Source organism: Xiphophorus hellerii, chromosome 13 (genome assembly GCF_003331165.1).
Source record: "Xiphophorus hellerii strain 12219 chromosome 13, Xiphophorus_hellerii-4.1, whole genome shotgun sequence".
Taxonomy (NCBI): Eukaryota; Metazoa; Chordata; class Actinopteri; order Cyprinodontiformes; family Poeciliidae; genus Xiphophorus; species Xiphophorus hellerii.
In genome coordinates this window covers 610,413-634,689 of record NC_045684.1, presented here as the reverse complement: position 1 = coordinate 634,689, position 24,277 = coordinate 610,413, and the positions used below count along the sequence as shown (strand labels likewise).

The 24,277-nt window shown below is 46.5% G+C and overlaps 1 protein-coding gene across 4 annotated transcripts in view; it reads right to left on the bottom strand.

Annotated features, from left to right (window-relative positions):
* ago4 (argonaute RISC component 4) overlaps nucleotides 1–24,277 on the bottom strand; it is a 28,435-nt gene that overhangs the window by 2,974 nt on the left and 1,184 nt on the right. The window contains exons 2-18 of one of the 4 annotated variants that reach the window (XM_032580076.1): nucleotides 17,795–17,966; nucleotides 17,533–17,653; nucleotides 17,279–17,460; nucleotides 16,550–16,686; nucleotides 7,147–7,281; nucleotides 6,783–6,870; nucleotides 6,557–6,704; nucleotides 5,810–5,929; nucleotides 5,571–5,732; nucleotides 3,010–3,158; nucleotides 2,493–2,677; nucleotides 2,258–2,417; nucleotides 1,142–1,313; nucleotides 928–1,071; nucleotides 719–853; nucleotides 540–641; nucleotides 268–467 (exon numbers count right to left, since the gene is read on the bottom strand). In XM_032580076.1, the coding sequence (XP_032435967.1) occupies nucleotides 268–467; nucleotides 540–641; nucleotides 719–853; nucleotides 928–1,071; nucleotides 1,142–1,313; nucleotides 2,258–2,417; nucleotides 2,493–2,677; nucleotides 3,010–3,158; nucleotides 5,571–5,732; nucleotides 5,810–5,929; nucleotides 6,557–6,704; nucleotides 6,783–6,870; nucleotides 7,147–7,281; nucleotides 16,550–16,686; nucleotides 17,279–17,460; nucleotides 17,533–17,653; nucleotides 17,795–17,966 (2,512 nt within the window). The remainder of the gene's footprint in view (nucleotides 1–267; nucleotides 468–539; nucleotides 642–718; nucleotides 854–927; nucleotides 1,072–1,141; nucleotides 1,314–2,257; nucleotides 2,418–2,492; nucleotides 2,678–3,009; nucleotides 3,159–5,570; nucleotides 5,733–5,809; nucleotides 5,930–6,556; nucleotides 6,705–6,782; nucleotides 6,871–7,146; nucleotides 7,282–16,549; nucleotides 16,687–17,278; nucleotides 17,461–17,532; nucleotides 17,654–17,794; nucleotides 17,967–24,277) is intronic. The other 3 variants (XM_032580079.1, XM_032580080.1, XM_032580077.1) reach the window with 3 other exon arrangements.

Below are 24,277 nucleotides of genomic sequence, written 5' to 3'. Positions count from 1 at the left end.
TATTACTGGCTCCCTCCACTAAAACCCCGGTTAGCATAGGGCTTTAGCATTAGCTTCTATTAAATACCATGCTGTTGTAATGCTTTAGCAGCTGCACATATAATGTTTATGATTAGATTTTAGGGTTAGTTCACTGCTAACGTCTTAGTTAACAGTGAACACCACTGCTCTTGTGGTTAGTCGCATCCCTAATATTCAGCTTTTATTTTGAAAGCGATCCTCTGAGGATTATGCTCAGTAGAACTTCAGGTACCAGGCCCGCCTCACCTGTCGTGGTCTTTGTCCACCAGGTGGTAACGAGCGCGGAAGGCCACCAGCCGGGCGTAGTAGGCCGGGGCCGGGATGGAGACAGAGCGTGTGCAGCGGACGTAGGTGTGGCACAGCTGATAGGTGAGGAGCTGCAGTTCGTCGGCTGTGAAGCAGTTGTCGTCCCACAGGACGTGGTAGTGGGACGGACGGCTGGTTCCCTGGGGGGTGAAGTCGAGGTCAAACACCTGCAGCTCATCTCGTCATCCATGTGAGGAAGTCTGAGGTCTCACCTGAATTCCAGCGTGGCTGCACAGGTAGAAGTCGAACTCCGACGGGTGTGTGATGGTGCTGTCCACCGTGGTCCCAGCCGGAACATTCCCACTCTTCCCAACCTGTGGACCAATCACACCGCATTGAAACTCAGACCGGCCAGAGGACAGACGGGGACAGAAGACAGAGTCCCACCGACCCGCTCGGCTTTGTCGGAGCAGAACAGGCGAGTGTGGTGGCGCTTCTGGACCACGATGTAGGTGATTCCGGGCCTGTAGTCTTCCTCCAGACTGATGCACGCCTTCCTGATGGCGATCAGCTCCGGCCACGCCACCTGGAACACAAACCAGCTGAATCACTTCCTGCCACACGATTCGCCGGGCTCTTTGGAACAGACTCCGCCCCCACCTGCTTCATCTGTCCCTCGGAGACGCCACCGCGGTAGTAAATGATCCGTGTGGGCTTGAAGCGGGTCGACTTGTAGAACTGGATGAGCAGCTCCCGCACCATGTTGGTCAGATCTTGGATCACTTCCTGACTGAAGAGTTGCTCCTGCAGAGGAAGCTTGGCCCTTAGCAACAACCCAGACAGGGATTTTGGTACTGGATGGGGTTTGAACTACCTGGGACATGTCCTGTCGGGACGTCTGGACTCGAACTGTTGCACAGTATCGGCTGGGGTGACCATCCATGCTTCCCACCACCGCTGCGATGGACGGCTTCTTCCCATCGCCCGCTGGAGGATGAGTGACGTCGGCGCCGAGGAAGATGACGGGCTGCTGGAACACGGAGGGCCTGGACGAGCAGCAGCATGAAGGACAGATCAGTTGGAGTCATCATGCCTGCAGGTTCTCTGATATGGCGCCAAATCATATTAGCCCCAAAATTAAGACTATTGCACCCTTGGCAGTGACTACTTCCTTGTAGCACAAGGCTACATCCATTCCAAAGCCAGCTACTAATCTGATTGATGACAGGCTGGCAATGCTAACTCAGCAACCGTTAGAGGCAACAGAGCGGCCAGCGCTGGCAAATGAGAAGGAGCGTTCTAGCTAACGTTAGCATCTGAGAGGCTAACAACTAGCACACATAGAATGGTGACCCACTGGATTATTTACTTCCTCTGTTGGTTATTAGCAAGAACAGCTAATATCATTAATGACTAGCATGTTCAGGTTTATCACCCACAACTTGTACCTTTTTCTTTAAAGGAAACTTTATAAAGAAAACTGGTTGACACACAATATCTGTAAGTGCCATGATGCTCTGACATGAATTCTTTTGACAGTTTACTGTAATTTAATGTGACACCAAGCATAAACATCCTGTATAACTCAGTGCTGAAGATAACAGTAAACTATCAAAAGAAGATGTCAATGCATGCAATTTAAGGGGCTCAGGTATTGTATGTCAACCAGTTTTCTTGATAAAATTCCCTTTATAGAAGAAAGTATGAGTCGTGGGTGATGGGAGTAGGAATACGAGATGTTAGCCCATCAAAAGATAATGCCAGTCTATCCATGCAAATGGCCTGCAGAGGAAGTAGGCAATCCAGTGGGGGAAACTCTCCCTTGGCATGCCAGTAACCAACCTCTCCAATGCTAATGCTAGCTAGAACTCTCCTTTACATTTGCCATTGGATATAGCCTCCTGCTGCAAAGAAGTAGCTATCACTGCGTGTGCGACAGTCCTTATTTTGGCACCAATATTGCGCCATACCCTGAGGACGATTCACTGACCTCTGATGAGGAACCAGGACGTTGTTGATGCCTCCCAGTTTGGCGTTGATCTTCAGACAGAGGTTGGACAGAGTCTGGGGCGACGTCTTCACCACGTTCTTCACCTGGACGCACTGCGTGGCCATGCCCAGCAGGGTGTCTCCCACCCGCTTCACCTCAGCTGCAATCCACATCACTGTTAAAACCCCGCACCACGTTACCACACGTCTTCAGGAGGAAAGAAGGGAGCTCTTACCGTAGACGGGCGTTTTTCCAGGCAGGATGACAACGATCAGCTGAAGACCTACGTAGGACATCTTGAGGTGTTTGAACATGGGCTCTACGCTGTCGGCTCCCTGGGCGTATTTACAGAAGCACGGCTGGCCCTGGATCGGCATCCCGGCATCTTTGGAGATCTTCCTCAGCTGGTCGGTGAAGCTCCTGAAAAAAGTTACTGGTTTATTCTGGAAAAGACTCATCGACCTAAAACTTTTACAGAATCAGGCCCCGATTCTGATGGATTTGTTGTAAAAAGACAAACACCAAATAGACAACATCTACTTTGTATCTAACTAAAGATAGAGCCTGCAGAAGTCCTGAGACTGGGGTGAAGGTTCAAACACTGTAAACATCCATCCAGAGAGATCATATAATAGATATGAAGATCACAGCATATTCATGAGTTGGAATGAATCTCCTCCAAATCTGACAGCAAGCATCAAAATCCGACAGCAAGAATCAAAATCTGACAGGACATTGAGGCAGCAACTCACTTGAGCAGGTCCTCCCGACATTGTTTCTGGGGGGCAAAGCAGGCCACGGCCCACACCTTGATCTCTATGCCGGCGTAGAACTGCTTCCCTCTCATATCCCACACCCCCTGGTTGGGAGTGGCCACGGTCTTATTCTGCGGAGAGAGTCCCTACACTCTTAGTCAACCCCCCGTTTGGATGGGTTGATACAAACACTGCAACTAGAAACAAACCCACAAAACTGAACACAGACTTCAGCAGGAGACGCTTTCAGCATCAGGCAGATGGCTTGGAGGAGAGGAGCTCAGATTTTCCAGCTTCCTTATCAGAAGGAATTAAAATATGGACAAAACTTCAAATCAGAATGTTTACAGAATGTTTATTCAGAGCTTTATTCATCCTCCAGGATCAGAACCAAGCTGAGCAGCTCCTGCGTCATTTTACAGCATCAGAAGTTTTACAGAGAATCATCATCATCATCATCATCATCATCTTGGGAGATGATGTTCAACAGGAAATAGACTGAAGCTTCTCCCTTCAGAGTCCCAACCAGACATAAGGTTCTCCAATCAGCTGATCTGGAATTGGTGACATGAGATTATTAAATCTATTCAGGACTCGCGATGGGAAAAGCTTCCAGTCTAAAGCAGTTCACTGGAAGATGACCCGACTCTATATCAGCAGGACCGGAACCAGGGGAAACCCAGCAGGACCGGAACCAGGAAACCCAGCAGGACCGGAACCAGGGAAACCCAGGGAATCTGGATCATGAAGTTATTCGGATCAGGAGGGCAGCAGATTATTATTAATTTGAAATCTTTTTCTCTGTGAGGATCACAAAAAACTTCTAGTTTTATTTATCTGGAAAACGGCAGTCTGGTGGGATTTTCATCATCCTGCTGGGAGTCGGATTATCTTCCTGTTAGAAGCACGTTCATTCATTCTCCTTTCACACAATCAATGAACCCAAACCAGCTACAATATTATCATTTGTGATCAGTTGTTGATTTGTGCATGGGAAAACATTCTGATCAGTGATTGGTCAATAAGCAGCTGGTTTGAAGTTCAGAGAGGGAATCTCAGCAGCTCATCACGTTTTTATTTTGTTATGAATGAACCTGTATTTTGTCCACCAGGGGGAGACATCAGTAGCTTAAAATGGGAATAAATGCATTAAGGTGCATCAATTTTCAGAACCAGTTTCTATCTGCTGCTGTTGGACTGTGACCCTCTGTGGTAGCCAGGGAGTAAACCTGCTGAAGTTCTACTTTCAGCTTCTTTCTTCAGTCAAACAGACTGAAGAGGTTTAAATGCAGAAACATCAGCTTTAGCGCTGCTGTTGGTTGATACCTGAATTTGATCATTAGCAGAGGGATTCTTTAGAGCACTTGGATCGACTAACTTGGATTTTAACACCAAAAATTTGGGTATTAGGTAACAAACTTCCTATTGTGAAGAATCATTAAAGTTTTGAACAACAACTCAATCTTTGACCCGACTACAACCGTGTTTCTATAAACCTTTATGCACATTTTGAAGTATTGCATTTGGATTTCCCGATGGGAGATGGAAAGCAGTTGTTTTCCTTTATTTAACCAGGTAAAACTCCATTGAGATCAGGATCTCATTTTCAAGATTTGCTGAATAAGTTTTGACGTAGCGAATGCTCCCATCCGCTGGATCTGTGCCTCGCCAGAGGCACCAAACTCAAGTACAAACCTCCAGGAGGGGAGGACTCTGTCTGGTTCAAAGCATCCTCTACTTCCTGTTTATTACGGTCACGCGTAGTGTCAACATCTGACGAAATCATGCTCTCTGTTGCCTGGTTGACTCAAACCAGAAGATGGAAACACGATAAATTTGTGTTTTATGTTACCTTTTTGTTACGTGTTAAAAATGTGCATAATGTTTTGATGGAAATGTAGCTACTGATGCTTCTGATGACCTGAAAACAGTGGTTCTCCTGGTTAATCCTGATCTTTTCTCACAGAGGTTAAGACTTTTATAAAATTCTTCATAAACAGGAATAAAAGTTCCTAAAAGTGTTGATTTCACTTCCTTATTTTGAAGGAAGATGTTTTAGATAAAAACAGTTAATTTTTCAGTATTTTAAACAATAAATGAAACAAGAATAACAGCAGAAATCAGATCAAGGGTGCACCGATTTCAGTTTTCTGGCCGATCTTTAAAAAGCCTGACCTGCTGATTCTGATTTTTGGTCTTAAAAATTGTTAAGTATGGTGATAAAGTTGGTAACAGTAGGGTGACTGGTATCGGTGGTGGATTTCCTGACCTAAGATCGGTTTCTCATGCGAGTATCTGCTGTCGCCGATCTCCCATCGGGCGGTCGGCGTATCGGTGTGACCCTGGTCCAGGCAGTGAGAAAAGCTGCTGAGGTTCCCTCCGTACAGGAACTCGGGGAAGGCTCCAGGTTTCAGACTCAAGGTGCCTTTTCAGTTCAGTTCAGTTTAAATCTGGAACCTGAACCGGTTTCAGGGCCGGTTCCTCTCGGCCCTGAAACCCTGGAGCCCCCCCAGCGGCGGGCCCCCCCCCCTCCCGGTGCTCCCCAGCCCAGTACTCACCCTGCCACAGTCCCTCCCTGTGTCTGTACTCACCCGGCCCCCATACTGCAGCATGGGCGCTGGGAGGACACGCCCCGTCACCTCTGTCATGTCATTGTGCACAACGATGCCGAACTCTTTCAGGTAGGGGTCCGGGCCCCCGACCATGCTGTTGCTTTTGACCTGAGGAAGAGGAGGAGCGTTAAGCCCCGCCCACAGCAGTTGGAGAACATCATTATTATTTTTGCAGTTGGCCTCACCAGGCGGCTGATCTCCTCCTGCCGGTCGGGGGCGGAGCGCGCCGTAGCTTTGATCATGGTGGACGTCTGGTTGTCGGTGAGCTTCTTGATGCAGCGCTGACCGGCCACGATGTTGCAGACCTGCAGGAGGACAGGAAGTAAAACCCAGCAGAAAACGTATCACATTATCAGCGCCAACATGAATAATTATTGATTCATTTTGTTTTAAATATCTGAATACTGCCACACTGCTGGTGGAGAAACCTGAAACTGTTTGCTGCGCAACTTACCCAGCAGGTTGTTGCTAGGTAACCGAAGAATGAGTGAGTTAGTTGATGGCACCCAACTAGCTTAGCTAGCCATGAGAGGTTGAGCACCTAAAGCCTGTCCTCTGCCTACATCTCCCAGAATGCTGTGCGGTTCTGGACTGAAGTTCAGCAAATATTCTATATCTGTGTTTTTCAAAGCGGGCCGCCAGGGGGCGCCAGTGGAGTTAATATGAGAAGATTACTGTACATATTTTCTTATCAAAAGAAGGGATTTTAATTTATAATAAATTCAACATCAGAATAATAAAGTCACCTTATAAAATTTTCCACCAAAAAGCTCATTGCCAACAAAAATTAGAAGGCATGAGGCAGAATTTATGCTAAGTGAATTCAATAATTATTGAATGGTAAATAAAAGTGGAATAAAGTCAAATGTTTTTCCATATATTGTCTGTGGATTTGTAAAGAGCAGTCAGAGAGGAAGCGGGCGGGTTCTCACCTCCAGAGGAAGGTAGGTGTGCTTCTGCTCCTGCCCGACTTGCAGGCAGGGTAAATGAGGATACTTGAGCTGCAGGCTGTACTTCTGCTTGAAGTACTGGGCCACCGTGCACTCCATGGCCTGGCCGTTCTCCAGCTGCAGCGGGAACCTGCAGAGGAACAGCGGCACCGCGGTGAACGGCTGAGAGGAAGAGGAGGAGGACGAAGCAGGAGGAGGCGAAGCTTACGTTTGGTGGCTGGCGGGTCGGCGCGTCACGTTACACACGCGGTACTTCCTCTTCATCTGGCCGCAGTGCGTCACTTCCACCTTCAGACCTGCCAGAGCAGAGAGAGACCATGGAGCTAACACGCTAACAGCAACACGCCAACATTAACGTGCCAACAGCAACGCACCAACAGCAACGCACCAACAGCAACACGCTAACAGCAACATGCCAACATTAACACACCAACAGCAACGCACCAACAGCAACACGCTAACAGCAACATGCCAACATTAACACACCAACAGCAACGCACCAACAGCAACACGCTAACAGCTAAGCGCTTCTCTGTGTGTGTGTGTGTGTGTGTGTTTCTCTGTGTGTGTACCTCTGATCTCCTTGGTGAACTTGACCCTCTGTGAGTCCGTCAGCGGTTTGGTCTGTTCGTTGATGTTCTGGATGTCCAGCACTTCACACATGAACTCGATGACGGGCTGAGCGCGGTAGAAAGCCGTAGCCGACACTGAGGAGTGGAGAGGAGTAGTTAGAGAACCGGAACTGGGACCAGAACCACCGTCAGAACAATCACAAGCAGGAAGCTCCATGTGGCGACCACAAAAGTGTGACATTTGTGTTTATGACTTGAAATTGTTAATACAAGTTCTGTACTTTATTTTGGAGAAGAGTTTTCCTTTATTTTTTATGTGCTTTGTAATGTTTACCCCACGCCAGCAGGGGGCGGGTGGCGGTTTTAGTGTCCTGCTTGCATTTTCCCTCATTGCTGCATGACACTTGAACTGAACAAGCCGTTTCCTCGTCTTTCTCCTGTTCTCCAGGTGGGTAAATATGAAAATAGGTTTTTAATCCAGTAATTAGACATATTTGGAACATCTGTGAATGTATTTGGAATAGTTATGAGCTATATTAGTTATTCAATTCTTGACTTTGTGTCGTTTCGTTTGAAGAAAGTAACTACGCACGGTGTACATGCTAACGTTAGCCATTAGCCAAGTCTGTTTAATACATGCTCTTCACCCACTTCAGTTTATGCTGGAAAAACCGTTAGAAACTGAAGAACTCAATGTCTATTTTTCTGTTTTGGCTTTTGTAAGGTCCCCACCACCAGTGTTAAAATAGTTTTTTTACCATTAGGATTCAGGATGATAAAAAAAAGTGACTTTAAAAATGACGTTTGTTTTTATGAAGGACTTTAGTTTATTGAACGTCCAATGCAGTACTGTCTTAAGTTAAAAAGTAGCTGGTTAAGGTAACCACTGTCTAATGTGTTTCATTTTAGATAAATAGCTTAGAAAGCTAAGAAGAAGAATGAGTGGATATGTGTTTAGGAAAGAGATGTTTGTTTTGTCGCTAAAAGATGTTTGTTTTTGTCACTTATGGACACTGAAATGTATTAAAAAGGTTGAACTTTGAATATATAAACTGTAAAGAAAGAAACTCAATACAACAAGTATGTTTGGATGTAAAACTTGAATAAATTGCTGCATGACACTTGAACTGAACAAGCCGTTTCCTCGTCTTTCTCCTGTTCTCCAGGAGTATATCTGTCAACAGCGGTGCTGTCGCTACGGTACCCGTTACAGATTTTTGGTGGCCCGTACGGGGAGCGGCGTCAGATGCACAGGCGACAAGCACAATTAGGACCAGCTGTGTGAAGCATTCCGGCAGCTAAGGACCTTTCAGCCTATGGACCTGGAGGAAGATTGGACCTTATATCCATGACACTGTGCATTCACCACAACGTGTACTTGTGAAACAGTGGCAGTGCTACGTAGCTGCAACCGGACCTGAAGCCACGGGTGAAGGAGCTGGAGCTCGGAGAAGTGATCAACGGCGAGGGAGACGGAAAAGCAGTCATGGCGGACAGTGAGAGAAAAGGCTTGGTGTGGGACATCAAGAAGAGTCTGCTCACTCTGACGGCCGATGAACTTTTCCAACTGGCTCGGAGTGTTGGTCCTGTGCCGGGAAAAGATGCATCCACGCTTCAGGTTGGCGAGGAAGAAAACTGCTTTGAGCACATCCTGGGCTTCATGAACAGTGACACTCTCATTCAATCTGAGGATTCAGGTATGGCAGTGTTGTTGGAGCTTAATGACACTGTGAGCAATCTCATCTTAAGTCGGAATGTTCGGTCTGAACCGGTAGCACATGTTAATAGGCACAATGTAATGAAAACTGCAGAGCAGAGTGAAAACATGGTAACAGATCAGCCGAATGTAGATATTGAAGATGTGGCGGACAGGGTTCCTAACACTAATAAAATACACACAGTTGAGGTTAGCCCGGCTACCGCCCTACCAACTACCATTTCACCACTTGCACACTCTTTCACAGCTACACAGAACCCAGAGACAGTAGAGTTACAGAAAATGTTCACCAGTTTACTGCAATATATCAACAACCCCACATCACCACCCACTGTCCGAGTCACGCCAGAACACCCTACACCATTGCACCCTACACTACCACCAGATCCCAAATATGCAACCGAACATACACCGGGACAAGAAATATATGACAGACACGACCGAGTTGTGCCCCTTGGAGACTTCTCAAGGCTGCGACGTGAGTTCAAGGTTCAAGGTGGCCAGATCTGCGATCAGAGCTCGGATCTAAGTTACAATAATATATGCAGACAAATTGATGATGGAGTGAAAGACCGGTTCAGTGAGACTGAAATACTGAGAGGTGTTCTCAGAATCATCAAACCAGGGCACTTTAAAGACATGTTAATGCACAAAGACGATCTGACTATAGAAGAGCTGAAGGGCTTCCTGCAATCCCACCTAGGCGGGCGAAGCAATACAGAACTCTTCCAAGAGTTAATGTGTACAAAACAGAATGACAACGAAACCCCCCAACAGTTCTTGTACCGTGTCATAAGTTTGAAACAAAAGATCCTGTTTGCTTCAAAACACGGCGACGCAGGAGTGAAATACAATGCTAGCACAGTTCAGGATATTTTCCTTCACACCATATATCAAGGTCTCAGTCAAAAACATAACGACATACGCAGAGAACTTAAAACATTGCTCTCTGATAGCAGTGTGTCTGATGAGGCAATCTTGAAGCAAATGATGAAAATAACAAGCACAGAGAATGAGCGACAAAGACGTCTGGGGCCAGCTGTGAAACAAAAACAAGTAAACGTGCATAGCACTGAATTAGTGGAGGTTGGAGTTGCAGTTGCACAAGGCAGTGGAGCGAAGAGGGATGCCCCAGATAAACAGCAGAATGCCAATGTACTCCAGCAGTTAACTGAGAAAGTAACAGAGTTAATGGCTAAAGTTGAGCTACTGCAAAAACCACAGCATACTCACAGCTTTGAGCCCTGCCACCATTGCAAAACTCATGTGGAACAAAAGAGACCCAAGTCAAATAGCTGTACTAACTGCCTGGCACAGAACCTTCCACGCTGCACTCACTGTTTTTACTGCGGTGAAGACGGCCATAGAGCCGTAGGCTGCCTGAAGAAGCCGAAGCGTCAGGAAAACTGGAGCCGGTCGCTGCAGCGGGACAACCAGTGACCGGATCTCGTATCCAGTCCCTCAGTGTTAAGTGCAATGTGTTAATGTCAGAGAATGGTGCCAAGGGGAGTTTACTGAATAAAAGACCTAAAGTAAACAATGAAAGTGACCCCAAATCTCCTCTTTCCCTACCTACCCAAACAAGCAGGCGCCTAGCCAAGTTCATAGGTGCTAAGGCCCTTGCACGATGTGACTTGAATGGCTTGACAGTCAATGCGCTGTTAGACAGCGGAGCTCAGGTGAGCATGATTGATCGGAGCTGGAAGAAGAAGTACTTACCGGATGCACCAGTGAGACCCCTCAGTGAAATCTTTGATGACGAAGAGCTGGAGATACAAGCTGTGAACGGAGAAGCCCTTCCTTTTGATGGCTGGGTCCTCATCACAGTCAGTTTTGCTGGAAATTCTGTCCTTAGCCAACCCATAATGGTGCCTTTCCTCATCAGCGGTATCACGCTTGAACGGCCAATCCTTGGATTCAATGTGCTAGAGGAGGTGGTTCAGAGTAGACCAGCAGAACTCCTTCCAGCTCTCACCACACTCCTCTCTGACTCCATATCTGCCTCTATGGATCAGGTGGAGATGCTGGTGAACTTCCTTCAGGCAGATAAACCCCCTATGCATCCGAGACTGTTGAGAACTGGCAATTATGTCATTGCAGTCCCAGCTGGACAAGTTGCCTGGGTCAAGTGCCAGATTCCGCCGACTGTAGATCTGTCAGATCCTCTTCTCTTGTTCGAACCCGAAGAAAACAATGCTCATCTCGAAGAACTTGAGATAGGGGAGGGCCTGGTTGAAATACAATCAGCGAAGCGACCCTACACCACAATACCAATAAGAAATAGCACAAAGCATCTAGTCACTATACCAAGAAAGACTGTTCTGGGGAGCATCCAAGCTGTTGCTAGGGTGATTGAGGCCAACCCACAGGAGCCGCCCAGACCCAGAATTGTAGCCAATGTTGCAGCCACATCAGCTGCTCAAACTGCTTCTGGCTTGTGGCAACCCCCCGTGGATCTCAGCCACCTTAGTGGAGAAGAACAAGACAAAGTAAAGAAAATGCTGTGGGAAGAATCAGCTGCTTTCGCCCGAGATAGTCATGATATTGGCTGTATTCCCAGTTTGCAGATGTCAATCAACCTCAAGGATGACATTCCAGTGCAGAGAGCTTACGCGTCTGTCCCCAAACCACTGTTCAAAGAGGTGAAGGAATATGTGCAAGACTTGCTGATGAAGGGCTGGATTGTTAAGTCCAAGTCCTCTTATGCTGCACCAGTGGTCTGCGTCCGGAAAAAGGACGGTACGCTCCGCCTCTGCATAGATTATCGTCTCTTGAATCAGAAAACCATCCCTGACCGACATCCTTTACCTAGGATACAAGACCTGACTGACACTCTTGGTGGCTATTCCTGGTTCAGTATCCTTGACCAAGGGAAAGCCTACCACCAAGGTTTTGTTGCCAAAGACGCCCAACATCTTACTGCTTTCATTACACCCTGGGGACTGTATGAATGGGTTCGTATCCCATTTGGCCTGTCAAACGCCCCCGCGGCCTTCCAGCGGAGTATGGAGGAGATGTTAGGTCCCTTGAGAGATGACTACTGTCTCCCGTATCTCGACGACGTACTATGTTATGCGAAAACCTTTGACGAGCACATAGAAGGGGTCCGCGGAGTACTTCAGGCACTTCAGAGACACGGGGTGAAGCTAAGACCTGAAAAGTGCGAGCTGTTTCGACGGGAGGTGAGATACGTGGGACGCCTTGTGTCAGCTCAGGGAGTGAGGATTGACCCCAAAGATCTGGATGCAGTGCGATCATTAGCCAGCAGAACGCCGCAGACGGTTGGAGATGTGAGAAAACTCACTGGGTTTTTGGGCTATTACCGCTCTTACATCCAGGACTTTTCAAGGATAGCAAAGCCCATCTATGAGCTACTACAAGCCAAGCCTGGGCAAACAGCTGTAGGGCGTGGTAAGAGCAAAGGTCCACAACTACCCTCTAGAACACCTGTAGAGTGGACTGCTGAACACCAGCAAGCCCTTGACCGGCTCGTTTCTCTTCTTGTTAGCCCCCCTGTATTAGCGTATCCCAATTTCAATGCACCGTTTATCTTGCACACAGATGCTTCAGACCAGGGACTGGGCGCAATCCTGTACCAACACCAGGATGGCAAGTTGAGAGTTATCGGGTACGGGTCTAGGACCTTAACTGCAGCTGAGCGGAACTACCATCTGCATAGTGGGAAGCTGGAGTTCCTTGCCTTGAAGTGGGCGGTGTGTGAGAAATTCAGGGATTACCTGTTTTATGCACCTCACTTCACAATATACACGGACAACAATCCACTCACGTATGTAATGACCACCGCAAAGCTGAATGCTGTAGGTCATCGGTGGGTTGGAGAACTCTCTGACTTCAGATTCGATATTAAGTACAGACCTGGAAAGTCCAACATAGACGCTGACACGCTATCACGTCTCCCTTTGGACATTACAGCGTACTGTGAGTCCTGCACCAAAGACTGCTCTGACAATGTAGTCCGTGCTGTGTGGGATGGGAGTAAAGTAGCCAAACACAAAGATGTGGCTTGGGTGGCGGCTCTGAATATCTCCTCCCAGGCTGATTTGTCTCCTACCTTTCATCACTTGAACGCCATAAGTCATGATGAGCTTGTGGAAGCACAGCGTGCGGATAAAGCCATCAGTGAGGTGATTAAGCTGAAGGAGACCGGAACACCGTTGATTGATGAGATACGTAAAGCTGCCGGTGGAGCTACTAAAAGACTGTTCCATGAATGGAGTAAGCTAGTATGGGAAAATGGTCTCCTGTACAGGCGTGCCAATGGAAGAAAGCAGTTGGTACTCCCTACCAAGTACAGAGACCTTGTTTTGAAGAAGCTTCACAATGACATGGCTCATGTTGGCACAGAAAGGGTCCTAAACCTCGCCAGAGAAAGGTTCTATTGGCCCTTCATGGCGAAAGAGATTGAGGACCATATAACTAAGAAATGTCCATGCATCAAGTCAAAGAAGCCAGTTACTCATGTTCGCGCGCCGATGGGCAGTATCACATCGAGCTCACCACTAGAGTTGGTGTGTATTGATTACTTGCACCTGGAGACCAGCCGTGGTGGCTATGAGTATATCCTAGTGGTCGTAGATCATTTCACAAGGTTCGCTCAAGCTTACCCGACCAAGAATAAGAGTGCAAAGACAGCCGCTGAGCGTATCTTTAATGACTTCGTCCTTCGTTTTGGATATCCGTCCAAGTTACACCATGATCAGGGCCGCGAATTTGAAAATGAATTATTCCAAACCCTCCAACAGCTGTCAGGTATCCGTCATTCCAGAACATCACCCTACCATCCCCAGGGAAATCCGGCGGAGCGGTTCAATCGGACGATCTTGCAAATGTTGAGGACGTTGACTGACAAAGACAAAGAAAGATGGAAGGATCAGATACCGAGGGTGGTACATGCGTACAATTGTACCCGACATGAGTCAACGGGTTTCTCACCCTTCTTTCTCCTTTACGGCCGTCACCCTCGTCTGCCCATTGATATACTGTTCGGGTTGCTTGAAGACACAGAACCTGACTCGCCGAAAGGGTACGCAAAGAAGTGGGCAAAGCAGATGTCTGAGGCCTATAGAATTGCCAGTGAGAACAGCAAGCGGGCCAGTGCCAAAGGCAAAGTCCTCTATGACAAGAGGGCAAGAGGAGTGGTGCTACAGCCTGGCGATCGAGTCTTAGTCAGGAACCTCAGCGAGCGTGGTGGGCCAGGAAAACTAAGGTCATATTGGGAGAAGGCCATCTACATTGTGAAAGAACAGTTTGCTGATAACCCAGTGTACGTAGTCTATCCGGAGTCTGGGGATCAGAAAAAGACAAGAACACTCCATCGCAATTTGCTTTTGCTCGTTAATGACCTACCAGTTGAAGAACCAACAGGCCAGGTTCACCCTGAGAAAAGAACCCAGAAAAGTAAACGCGAAGCCCGACTTACCATCCCAGAGTGTATGAACCCACCGCAAGGAGCAGATTCAGACTCCGACTCTGGGTCCGACTCTGAAGGTCCTCGCTACTGGTTGAGGGCACCAGCTAACAGGACGCAGGAGGTACCCACGGTTGCCCCACCACAACAACCAGCCATTCCTGTGAGTCGCCAAATTCCAGTACCTGTACCGGAGGATATGACAGTGGACGCCGACTACTTACCTTCAGTTGACCCGGTACCTATAAGACAAATAGGGACTGGAGAACTTGAACAGGATGAAGGCCAGTCTGATGATGTGAGACCTGAGGAGCAAGATGGCTATGCTGAGACTCCAGAGCCCATTCCAGTTGCACAGCCTCTGGTCAATGTAATGCCAGACCGACAAGTAGAGGTCAGAAGGTCAAACCGGGACAGACAACCTCGACAGATCCTTACATATGAGAGACTTGGTCAACCCACGCTGACAACAGCTAGAGTTGACATGGCAAATGCAAGCTTACACTCTGCACCTCACACTATACAACCCCTACACCCACTCATTCCCTATACAACACCAACATACTCTTTCAGCCCTTATTCCACTCCGTATGTCCCCTTTACATACATGCCTTACCACTTACCATCACACCCATACATCTTACCTGTTCCTGTCACCTGTTAAGGAGAGTTGAGTAGAAATGGTGGGACCCATTTATTTTTGTCGGGGAGTGTGTGGCGACCACAAAAGTGTGACATTTGTGTTTATGACTTGAAATTGTTAATACAAGTTCTGTACTTTATTTTGGAGAAGAGTTTTCCTTTATTTTTTATGTGCTTTGTAATGTTTACCCCACGCCAGCAGGGGGCGGGTGGCGGTTTTAGTGTCCTGCTTGCATTTTCCCTCATTGCTGCATGACACTTGAACTGAACAAGCCGTTTCCTCGTCTTTCTCCTGTTCTCCAGGTGGGTAAATATGAAAATAGGTTTTTAATCCAGTAATTAGACATATTTGGAACATCTGTGAATGTATTTGGAATAGTTATGAGCTATATTAGTTATTCAATTCTTGACTTTGTGTCGTTTCGTTTGAAGAAAGTAACTACGCACGGTGTACATGCTAACGTTAGCCATTAGCCAAGTCTGTTTAATACATGCTCTTCACCCACTTCAGTTTATGCTGGAAAAACCGTTAGAAACTGAAGAACTCAATGTCTATTTTTCTGTTTTGGCTTTTGTAAGGTCCCCACCACCAGTGTTAAAATAGTTTTTTTACCATTAGGATTCAGGATGATAAAAAAAAGTGACTTTAAAAATGACGTTTGTTTTTATGAAGGACTTTATTGAACGTCCAATGCAGTACTGTCTTAAGTTAAAAAGTAGCTGGTTAAGGTAACCACTGTCTAATGTGTTTCATTTTAGATAAATAGCTTAGAAAGCTAAGAAGAAGAATGAGTGGATATGTGTTTAGGAAAGAGATGTTTGTTTTGTCGCTAAAAGATGTTTGTTTTTGTCACTTATGGACACTGAAATGTATTAAAAAGGTTGAACTTTGAATATATAAACTGTAAAGAAAGAAACTCAATACAACAAGTATGTTTGGATGTAAAACTTGAATAAATTGCTGCATGACACTTGAACTGAACAAGCCGTTTCCTCGTCTTTCTCCTGTTCTCCAGGAGTATATCTGTCAACAGCGGTGCTGTCGCTACGGTACCCGTTACATCCACTTTTAAACTAAAACTATTAATCATTACAGAAATAACAGTAATAATTGACTAATTGTTAACTGAAGTACATAAAATCTAAAAAAAAGGTAATTCACTGAAAACACTAATGAAGCCAAAACTGTACAAAATATAAATATTTAGCATTAAAGATGAACATTTTTTTAGAAATTTGCTCTAATCTTTAACCAGGTCTTAAACATGTGATTCCTTGTTTTTAAAAATGTTTTCTAATTGATCGGATGTAATATTCTAATTTTAAATGTCATGTTTCCATTACCAGTAAGGCATTCAAACTATTAATAGTAATTAATCTATTTAATGCATTTCACTTTGTGATAAAGGACATGAATAAAATTTACTTTTCAGTAATATTCTAATTTACTGAATGGCTGTGTATATAGTTTATGGAGAAAGGAATAAAATAAAAATAAAAGTAAACATTTTCTAGCTGCACAGAAACCAAAAACACAGATGTCTCATAGTTGATCAGAACCGGATCAGAAGTGATCCGGTTCTGATCCAGGTTCTGGGGAAGGATTAGCTTCTTACCGTCGATGTTGAGCATCATGTTCCACATGGCCGGCCGGACGGACTGATGGAAGCCGAACCAAACCTCCCGGCCTCCACCCAGAGGGTGGTAGTATCCCTCTGGAGGAGAGAAGAAGGAGCGCCCCACCGGGGTGTACCTGGAGGAGACATTCACCCTGTCACCTCCAGGAAAAACTACATTCACCCTGTCACCTCCAGGAAAAACTACATTCACCCACTCACTTATAAACAGTATAATTTTATAAGACAATCCAAACTATTTTACCTTCATTTGTTATAAAAATTCTGTATATCAAATATGACCTAAAAGAAATTTGATTGAACTCCTTGAAATTGGGCCTCTGTCTCTTTAAGAAGTTCCTGCTGATTCTGAAGCTCCGCCTCCAGGAAGTCGTCCCAACATGGCTCCTCTTTAACCCTTTAACATTTTTACCAGTGTCGCTCTGAGCAGCAGCTCCTATAATGAGATCAGCAGCTGTTTGCTAATTGCTGCTGGCTAGTCTGAAGGAGTGGAGTGGGGGAGGAGCTGCGCCTCGAAGGTGGGGCTAGGTCCATCGGGGCATTTTAAAGTTCAATGGTTGCCATGGAGATTGAAGGATTTTTCAAACATCATCTGAATGCTGAATGCTTCCAGATAGAAGCTGCTGTCAGAACTACAATATTTCTGGGTAGCCAGTTTTATTAGTCACGGTACCACATGGTACCCGTGAGCCTGCAGGACCCGGTTACCTCATGGAGGGCAGGTGCCGTGTGATGACGTCCAGCGCCTGGACCGAGTCCTCGGGAACCTCGTTCAGGTGACCCGACAGCGCCTCCAGCAGCATCTGCAGGCTCACCACCGACACCCACTGTAGGGACACCTTGAAGGTCTGGTCCTTCCCCTCGCCCGGCAGGGTCACCTCCAGGTCCACCTGGGGGCGGACCAAAACCGTCAACATGCCTGCGCTGTCGAGAGGTAGAGGGTTCAAAGATCAGACACCCACCCTGTCTCTGCCAATCGGTAGCGGATGAGCCGTGTACATGTTCCTCTTCCCGTCGTAGCCCGGCTGCCGGTCCCCAAAGATCTGCATCTTAAAGTGTCGCACCATGGTGTCCACCACCTCCCTGCAAGATGGGCAGAACATCACCACAGAGCCGAGCTGGGCCGGGCCAAGCAGAGCAGAGTCGAACCGAGCAGAGCCGGGCCAAGTCGGGCTAAACAGAGCCGGGCCGGGCAGGGCCGAGCAGAGCAGAGCCTCCACCTACCTGTTGACCCGCCGGGGGCGTTTCTCCGGCTTGATCTCGATGTCATAATGGTAGACGTCAATCTTGGGTATCTGAACCTGGAAGTGGTTGGCGAGGAGCCGGATGGGTTTCCCCACCGTGCCGAGGCCGGGACGACGCGGAGGCTGGAAGAGAGAGGTGGGGGCAGGCGGGCCTGGGGGGACAGGAGGTCAGGAGGTCAGACGGGTTCCAACAATACAACAACATCTACAGTTACAGAAACAGACAGAGCCCTGCCAGCAGCAGGATCTGCTCCGTTTTACTTCTTCTTTAATGTCGAGCGTTTCTCCAGGTAAAAACCAACTTACTGATAGATAAACGCCACGTCAATAATAATCAATAATGAAATAGACGACGCAGTAAAATAAGCAGAATGGAGAGACATTAAATGCCAACAATGATCAGGATGGAAATAAGACAAACATGTCGGTGCTGAGAGGAAATTTATTTTATTTTCATCATCATGAATCCAGTCCAGAAGAAGAACCAATCACAACCCCCAGAAGTAGCCATGTTTTGTTATTCACATTTTGAAGTATTGCATTATAAAAATTATTTATGGAAACATCAAAATTCAAAATAACTTCCTCAATTTCACAAAACAGTTTCTATGTTCGCTGGAGGCGGTTTTTGGCTTTTCAGACAGAGTTAATGCTAAAGGAGCGATGGAAACAGATTTACTGAATAAGTTCTGATGTAGTGAACGATCCCATCCACTGCTGGGCCGGAGCCTGACCAGAGGAACCAAACCGAGGGCCGTCTCTGCTCAAGGCTAGTTAGCAACCTCCACTTCCTGTTTATTACAGCCATGCGTAGCGTCATCTGATGACATCACGCTCTGCGCCACCTGGTTGATTCTCTCCACACCAGGAGATGGAAACACGACTAATTCACATTTTATTTTTTCTTCTTTGTGACATTTTAAAGGTTTAATCTAAATTCACATGGAAACGTTGGAGTCGCTCTCAGCAGCTGAATCTCTCTAAAGCTCAGAGGTCTGGTGGGAACTTTTAGGCTCAGATTGGAGCTAAAGTGGATATTTTTATAATTATTTTAATGCAAACTGTAGAAAAATACACAGATTGGAAAGAGTTCTGGCTTTTCCGGCGACCCAAAGAGCAGAACTGAAACAGAACTGAGCTTCAGAACCCCAGAAGAAGATAGACGGTCAGCTCTGACCTCTGACCTCCAGAGGTCAAGGAGAGGGTGGAAAAACAACGACCTCCAATTATGCGCCGCCCCCCAGCTCCACCCAGACACAGCTCCCTCGGCCCCCATGGGGAACAAAGAGGGCCCCATCAGATGGCCAGATGGAGGGATTACCGTTGGCACGGCTGCTCTGGAAAGAAAGTACACCCCTGAACTTTACACCCACATTCATATGGGGGGGCGCAGCTTCCCGTCATGGCGTCACTGAGCAATAATAATAAGATCTGGTGGATTTTAAACATTTTAGTGAATTTAGAGGCTGAAGAGCTGATCTGAAGGAGGGTCCAGGTTCAGAACCAATGCCTCTCCGTTACATCAACTGGACCTCCTGATTAACAGAACCGACCCAGAAAGGATGCCGGCTACGGGGAGCAGAGCAATGGAGGCCAGGGGGACACGGGGGTCCTGAACCCAAACACGACGCTCCAGTTAGTCAGTGAAGCGCGAGAGCACAGACAATCAGGAGCCTCGCCGCCGCTCTGAGAACACGCCGCCCCGATCCCCATCACCCCCCTCCTCTGGACCGAACCGTCTGCACTCCAACCTCAGAGATGACGCCGGCCGATGGGTTCTGTCATGACCTGTAACGTCTGATGATTCAGACCGCTCCGTCCAACTGGCCGCGTTACCGATGGCAACGCACGGCCGGAGGCTGCAGAAGGTGTGAACACGTAGGCGTCAGAAAACACAGCCCGACACCCAGGCGGTGTGTTCAGGGGAACCCTCAGATCAGCTGATCCAACCGGTCCGGACTCAAGATGGATCCACAAAGACAGAAACGTCTCTGGGACAAGAGGGACAGTCGATGGAGGACGGGAAGTCCAAACTTTGGACAGGGAAGACGAGCCTTAAGAGAAAAGTGGGAGAAGCAACCAGGGTCTCATGTCGTCCTCAGGTGACCCAAACAAGCCTGGCATGGTTACGGACAACGACCCGAACCCTGAGCTGAATGGAGGCCCAGTGACCCACCTGTCCTAACTGCCCCGTTAGCGTCCTAACTGCCCAGTTGGTGAACTGAACTGCCCTGTCAGTGTGACATCTACTTCCAACCACGTTCAGAAGTGAAGAAGCGTTTCGTTTTGATGAGCAGAAACGTGGCATTGCTTCTACTGAAGCTCTCAGGAGCGTCACATCCTGAGAATCTGCATCATTAGAGAATCACAACATACATCCAGATAATTATCCTGAAAATCAGAAAGCTTCCTTTTTTACTCCATGAAATGTTGAAACTGAAATCTGTTTGGTTGATGGGCAAAAAGAAACCCAGAAAAATCCTTTTGTAGTTATTTTCCCATGACTCATCCAGCTCCACTTATCTGACGTCTCGTCTTCACAACAGGCGAGTTTCAGCCGGACCCACAGAAAAAGGAACCAGCTGAACATCGGACTGGGTTTACCTGACAGCCTGTTAATTCATCAATAAATCACATCTGGTAATTAACCGAACCCCGGCTCCCACCTACAGTCTTGGCTCCAACAACCCACTGAGCTCACCGAGCCGAGCGCCACAGGAAGTACAGCCACCGTCTCCTGACGCAGCTGACCGAGGGGCCGACCGCAGAGGGGCCCAACTGCTCAAAGCCCGGCGTGCCCAAGGCAACCAGCGAGGCCGCCGTGCTCAGATCCTCGGCCCGGTGCAGAGTCAGGCTGAACATCTGCAGAAACCTGGACTGATCCTGCAGATCTTCACCTCTACTCCTCGTTTCTTCTGTTGGTGAAACTAATCAAAGCCCTGAACAATCTACCTTCCCTCCCTGCAGGGTTTCACCTTCTGTCCTCTTTCATTGTGATGTAACTTCCTGCCTGCAGCCTGAAGGTCAGTTGGACTTAAACTATTTCATTAAGATTCTGTAGGATTTCACAGCTGCAGCTATTGATAGTTTCAATAATCAATAACTCTGAAGATTAACTGAATTAAAACAAAACTGGAACATTCTGCAGATTTTTCATTTAACAACTTAATCTTATTTTATAAAATATTTGAAAATACATAAAGATGCAAACAAATCTATTGATTTTTTAAATAAGTTGTTGCATTTCGTTACCCAAAAGGAAACAACATTCCTTACTGCTGCCTTTCTGGATGAATCAACGTGTGAAAAGCTCAGGCCTTTCTGCTGGACTCAGTACAGCTGATCTGGGATTCATTTATTGATTAACAGATTAATAATTGATTAGGAAGAAAAAGGTGATTGATAGATTTATTTGCGGAATGTGAACCAGGTGAAGCTAAAACTACTTCTAGAGATTTACAAACAAAGAAAGTTTTTATCTTAAATGCTAAACCTTTATATATTTTGTACAGTTTTGGGTTAATTTCTGTTCTGGATGTTCTTATAGCTCATTCTTATAGTCTGTATACTCCAGGTAACAATTTATACATTCCTAAATTAGTTGACGATTATTTCAGAAATTGATTAATCACCATTAATCGGACTGTTTCAGCCCAACTTAATTTTAATTGAGGCAGGAATTTTGCACATAGTAAATGCAGTAATTTATAGATTATTGATATTTATTGTCTAAACTCAGATTAAAGTTCTGCTTCCTGATGCTTTCGGTGGCTGGAGATGCTGGAGTTGCTTCTGATTTTATTTCAGACGTTAGACTCAGATTCAGCCAACACTGAGAAGTGGCTGGTTATTAAACGATAAAAACGCTCACAGCTCATCTAAAAACAAACTAACACATTTTTACACCAATCATTAATTTATCCTGAAAACAAAACCAAACATACTTTAATTTAACTTTCCTGCAGGAACTAGATGAACAGTAAAAAAAAAAAACTTTTAAAACCAAAACTTTTACTTTAACTAGATCAGAGCTGATTAATTATATTAATTATGTTGCTATAAACTGGCCTTCAGTATGTTGGAAACGCAGCAGGTGAAGCTGAACTTGATTCAAGTGGAGTCTGAATCCGGTTCCTGTGGCCTGAGTTTGTTTCCTGCAGTGAATCATTTCTGTCCGTCTCCACCGGACCTCCGCGAGTCCATCGTCTCCACCGGACCTCCGCGAGTCCATCGTCTCCACCGGACCTCCGCGAGTACATCGTCTCCACCGGACCTCCGCGAGTACATCGTCTCCACCGGACCTCCGCGAGTCCATCGTCTCCACCGGACCTCCGCGAGTCCATCGTCTAAACCGGACCTCCGCGAGTCCATCGTCTCCACCGGACCTCCGCGAGTCCATCGCCTCCACCGGACCTCCGCGAGTCCATCGCCTCCACCGGACCTCCGCGAGTCCATCGTCTCCACCGGACCTCCGCGAGTCCATCGTCTCCACCGGACCTCCGCGAGTCCATCGCCTCCACCGGACCTCCGCGAGTCCATCGCCTCCACCGGACCTCCGCGAGTCCATCGCCTCCACCGGACCTCCGCGAGTCCATCGCCTCCACCGGACCTCCGCGAGTCCATCGTCTCCACCGGACCTCCGCGAGTCCATCGCCTCCACCGGACCTCCGCGAGTCCATCGTCTCCACCGGACCTCCGCGAGTCCATCGCCTCCACCGGACTTCCGCGAGTCCATCGTCTAAACCGGACCTCCGCGAGTCCATCGTCTCCACCGGACTTCCGCGAGTCCATCGTCTAAACCGGACCTCCGCGAGTCCATCGTCTCCACCGGACCTCCGCGAGTCCATCGTCTAAACCGGACCTCCGCGAGTACATCGTCTCCACCGGACCTCCGCGAGTCCATCGTCTCCACCGGACCTCCGCGAGTCCATCGTTTCTCACCGATTCACAGCAGAAACAGTCAAACACAGAGAACAACACGGAGCAGCCGGAAAGCAGCAAGCCCAGGTAAATCGCTTTTTCTCATGTCACATTTTCAACAATAATTTAGACACAAATGTGTATTATTTAGATCGGTGTTCAACATGTGGCCCAGGGTCATTTGTGGCCCTTGAATGTCTTTGATCGGCCCCTCAACCACAAGTCAAGAACGGTAAAAATTTGGCCAACAAAAACAAAAACACATGATGGTCACAAAAAGTTGTAAAATGTCGGCTTTTCTTTTTTGTGGTTTGCATCTTTAGATTTCATAAAAATCTTGTTTATTATTGGTAAAACAAACACAAAAAAAAGAGAAAAAAAAGTCAAACTAATTTTTCATCTCTAATTTAATGAATTTTGTGTCCTGTTAGTTTAAATTAGTCAGTTTTGGACCAACGGGCTAAATGTTTGGACATCACTGATTTAAATATTCATACAATTCTGATTACATCAACTGCCACCAAAACAATCCAGAGGTCACCTATAAATTAATTTTTAAATTATAAGCTCTACTCTACAGCCTTCCCTCTTTAGTTCTGTCTCCAGTACTCATTTCTAATAATGCAGCATAATAAACTGCAGATGCTCCATCATCAGCGTGAGAAATATTCAGAGCAATAACTGTTGGCAAATATATTCCAGGTGTTATGAACCTGCACTTTTCATGCTAACGTAATATTTAGTCAGTTGGACCGACAGGCTGCAGGAGATGACATTACCCAAAAGGTTAAAGGTCACAGAGGGATGGAAGCACAGGTAAGAAAGAAAATAATATCTTAGCAATATTTAGCATTATTATCACCAGAAAAGATGCTCTAACAACCTGCTGCTCTTAATATAATATAATATTTTAATTTAAATAATTATCATTCTGGTTTTCCATAAACTAGAAACAAATTTCCTCATTTCACTTGTTGCTGAGCTTTCTGACTGTGACTCATCCCAGCACTCAGCCTCCTCTGTTCTGCAGAAAAAGACCCAGAATTAGCTGAAACAACACCCCCAAACTTCCTCTTTTCAAACGCTTCTGTTGAGTCCACAGGTGGAGATCGGGTTTAACCCCAGACCGTCACACCTGAGAGACATTTACCTGTTCAGTCAACACCTCACCTAACACTGGACGGCTGTCTCTGCGTTTCTAATCTGGTTTTCCAGAAAAACACTCCATAAATATCATTTACAAACCACATCATGACAATACAGCTTTAGTTTAACCTCTCCAATTAAAATTACTTTTTAAAACTAAAACAAAAATGATGTTACAAATTAAAACCATTATCTGATATGTTTGGATTTTTTTCCCGGTTTGACATCAGTGGAAAAAAATTATTTGGTGCTTTAAATTAGTTCATCAAGCAGATACTGAGTCATTTTAACTTGTAGGGAAAGAAAACTGTCAGTCTGAGAAACTTCATCAGTCTGTACCATAATAGGACATAAATATTCTATTCTCTTCTGAATAATCAGATATAGCAGCAAGGTA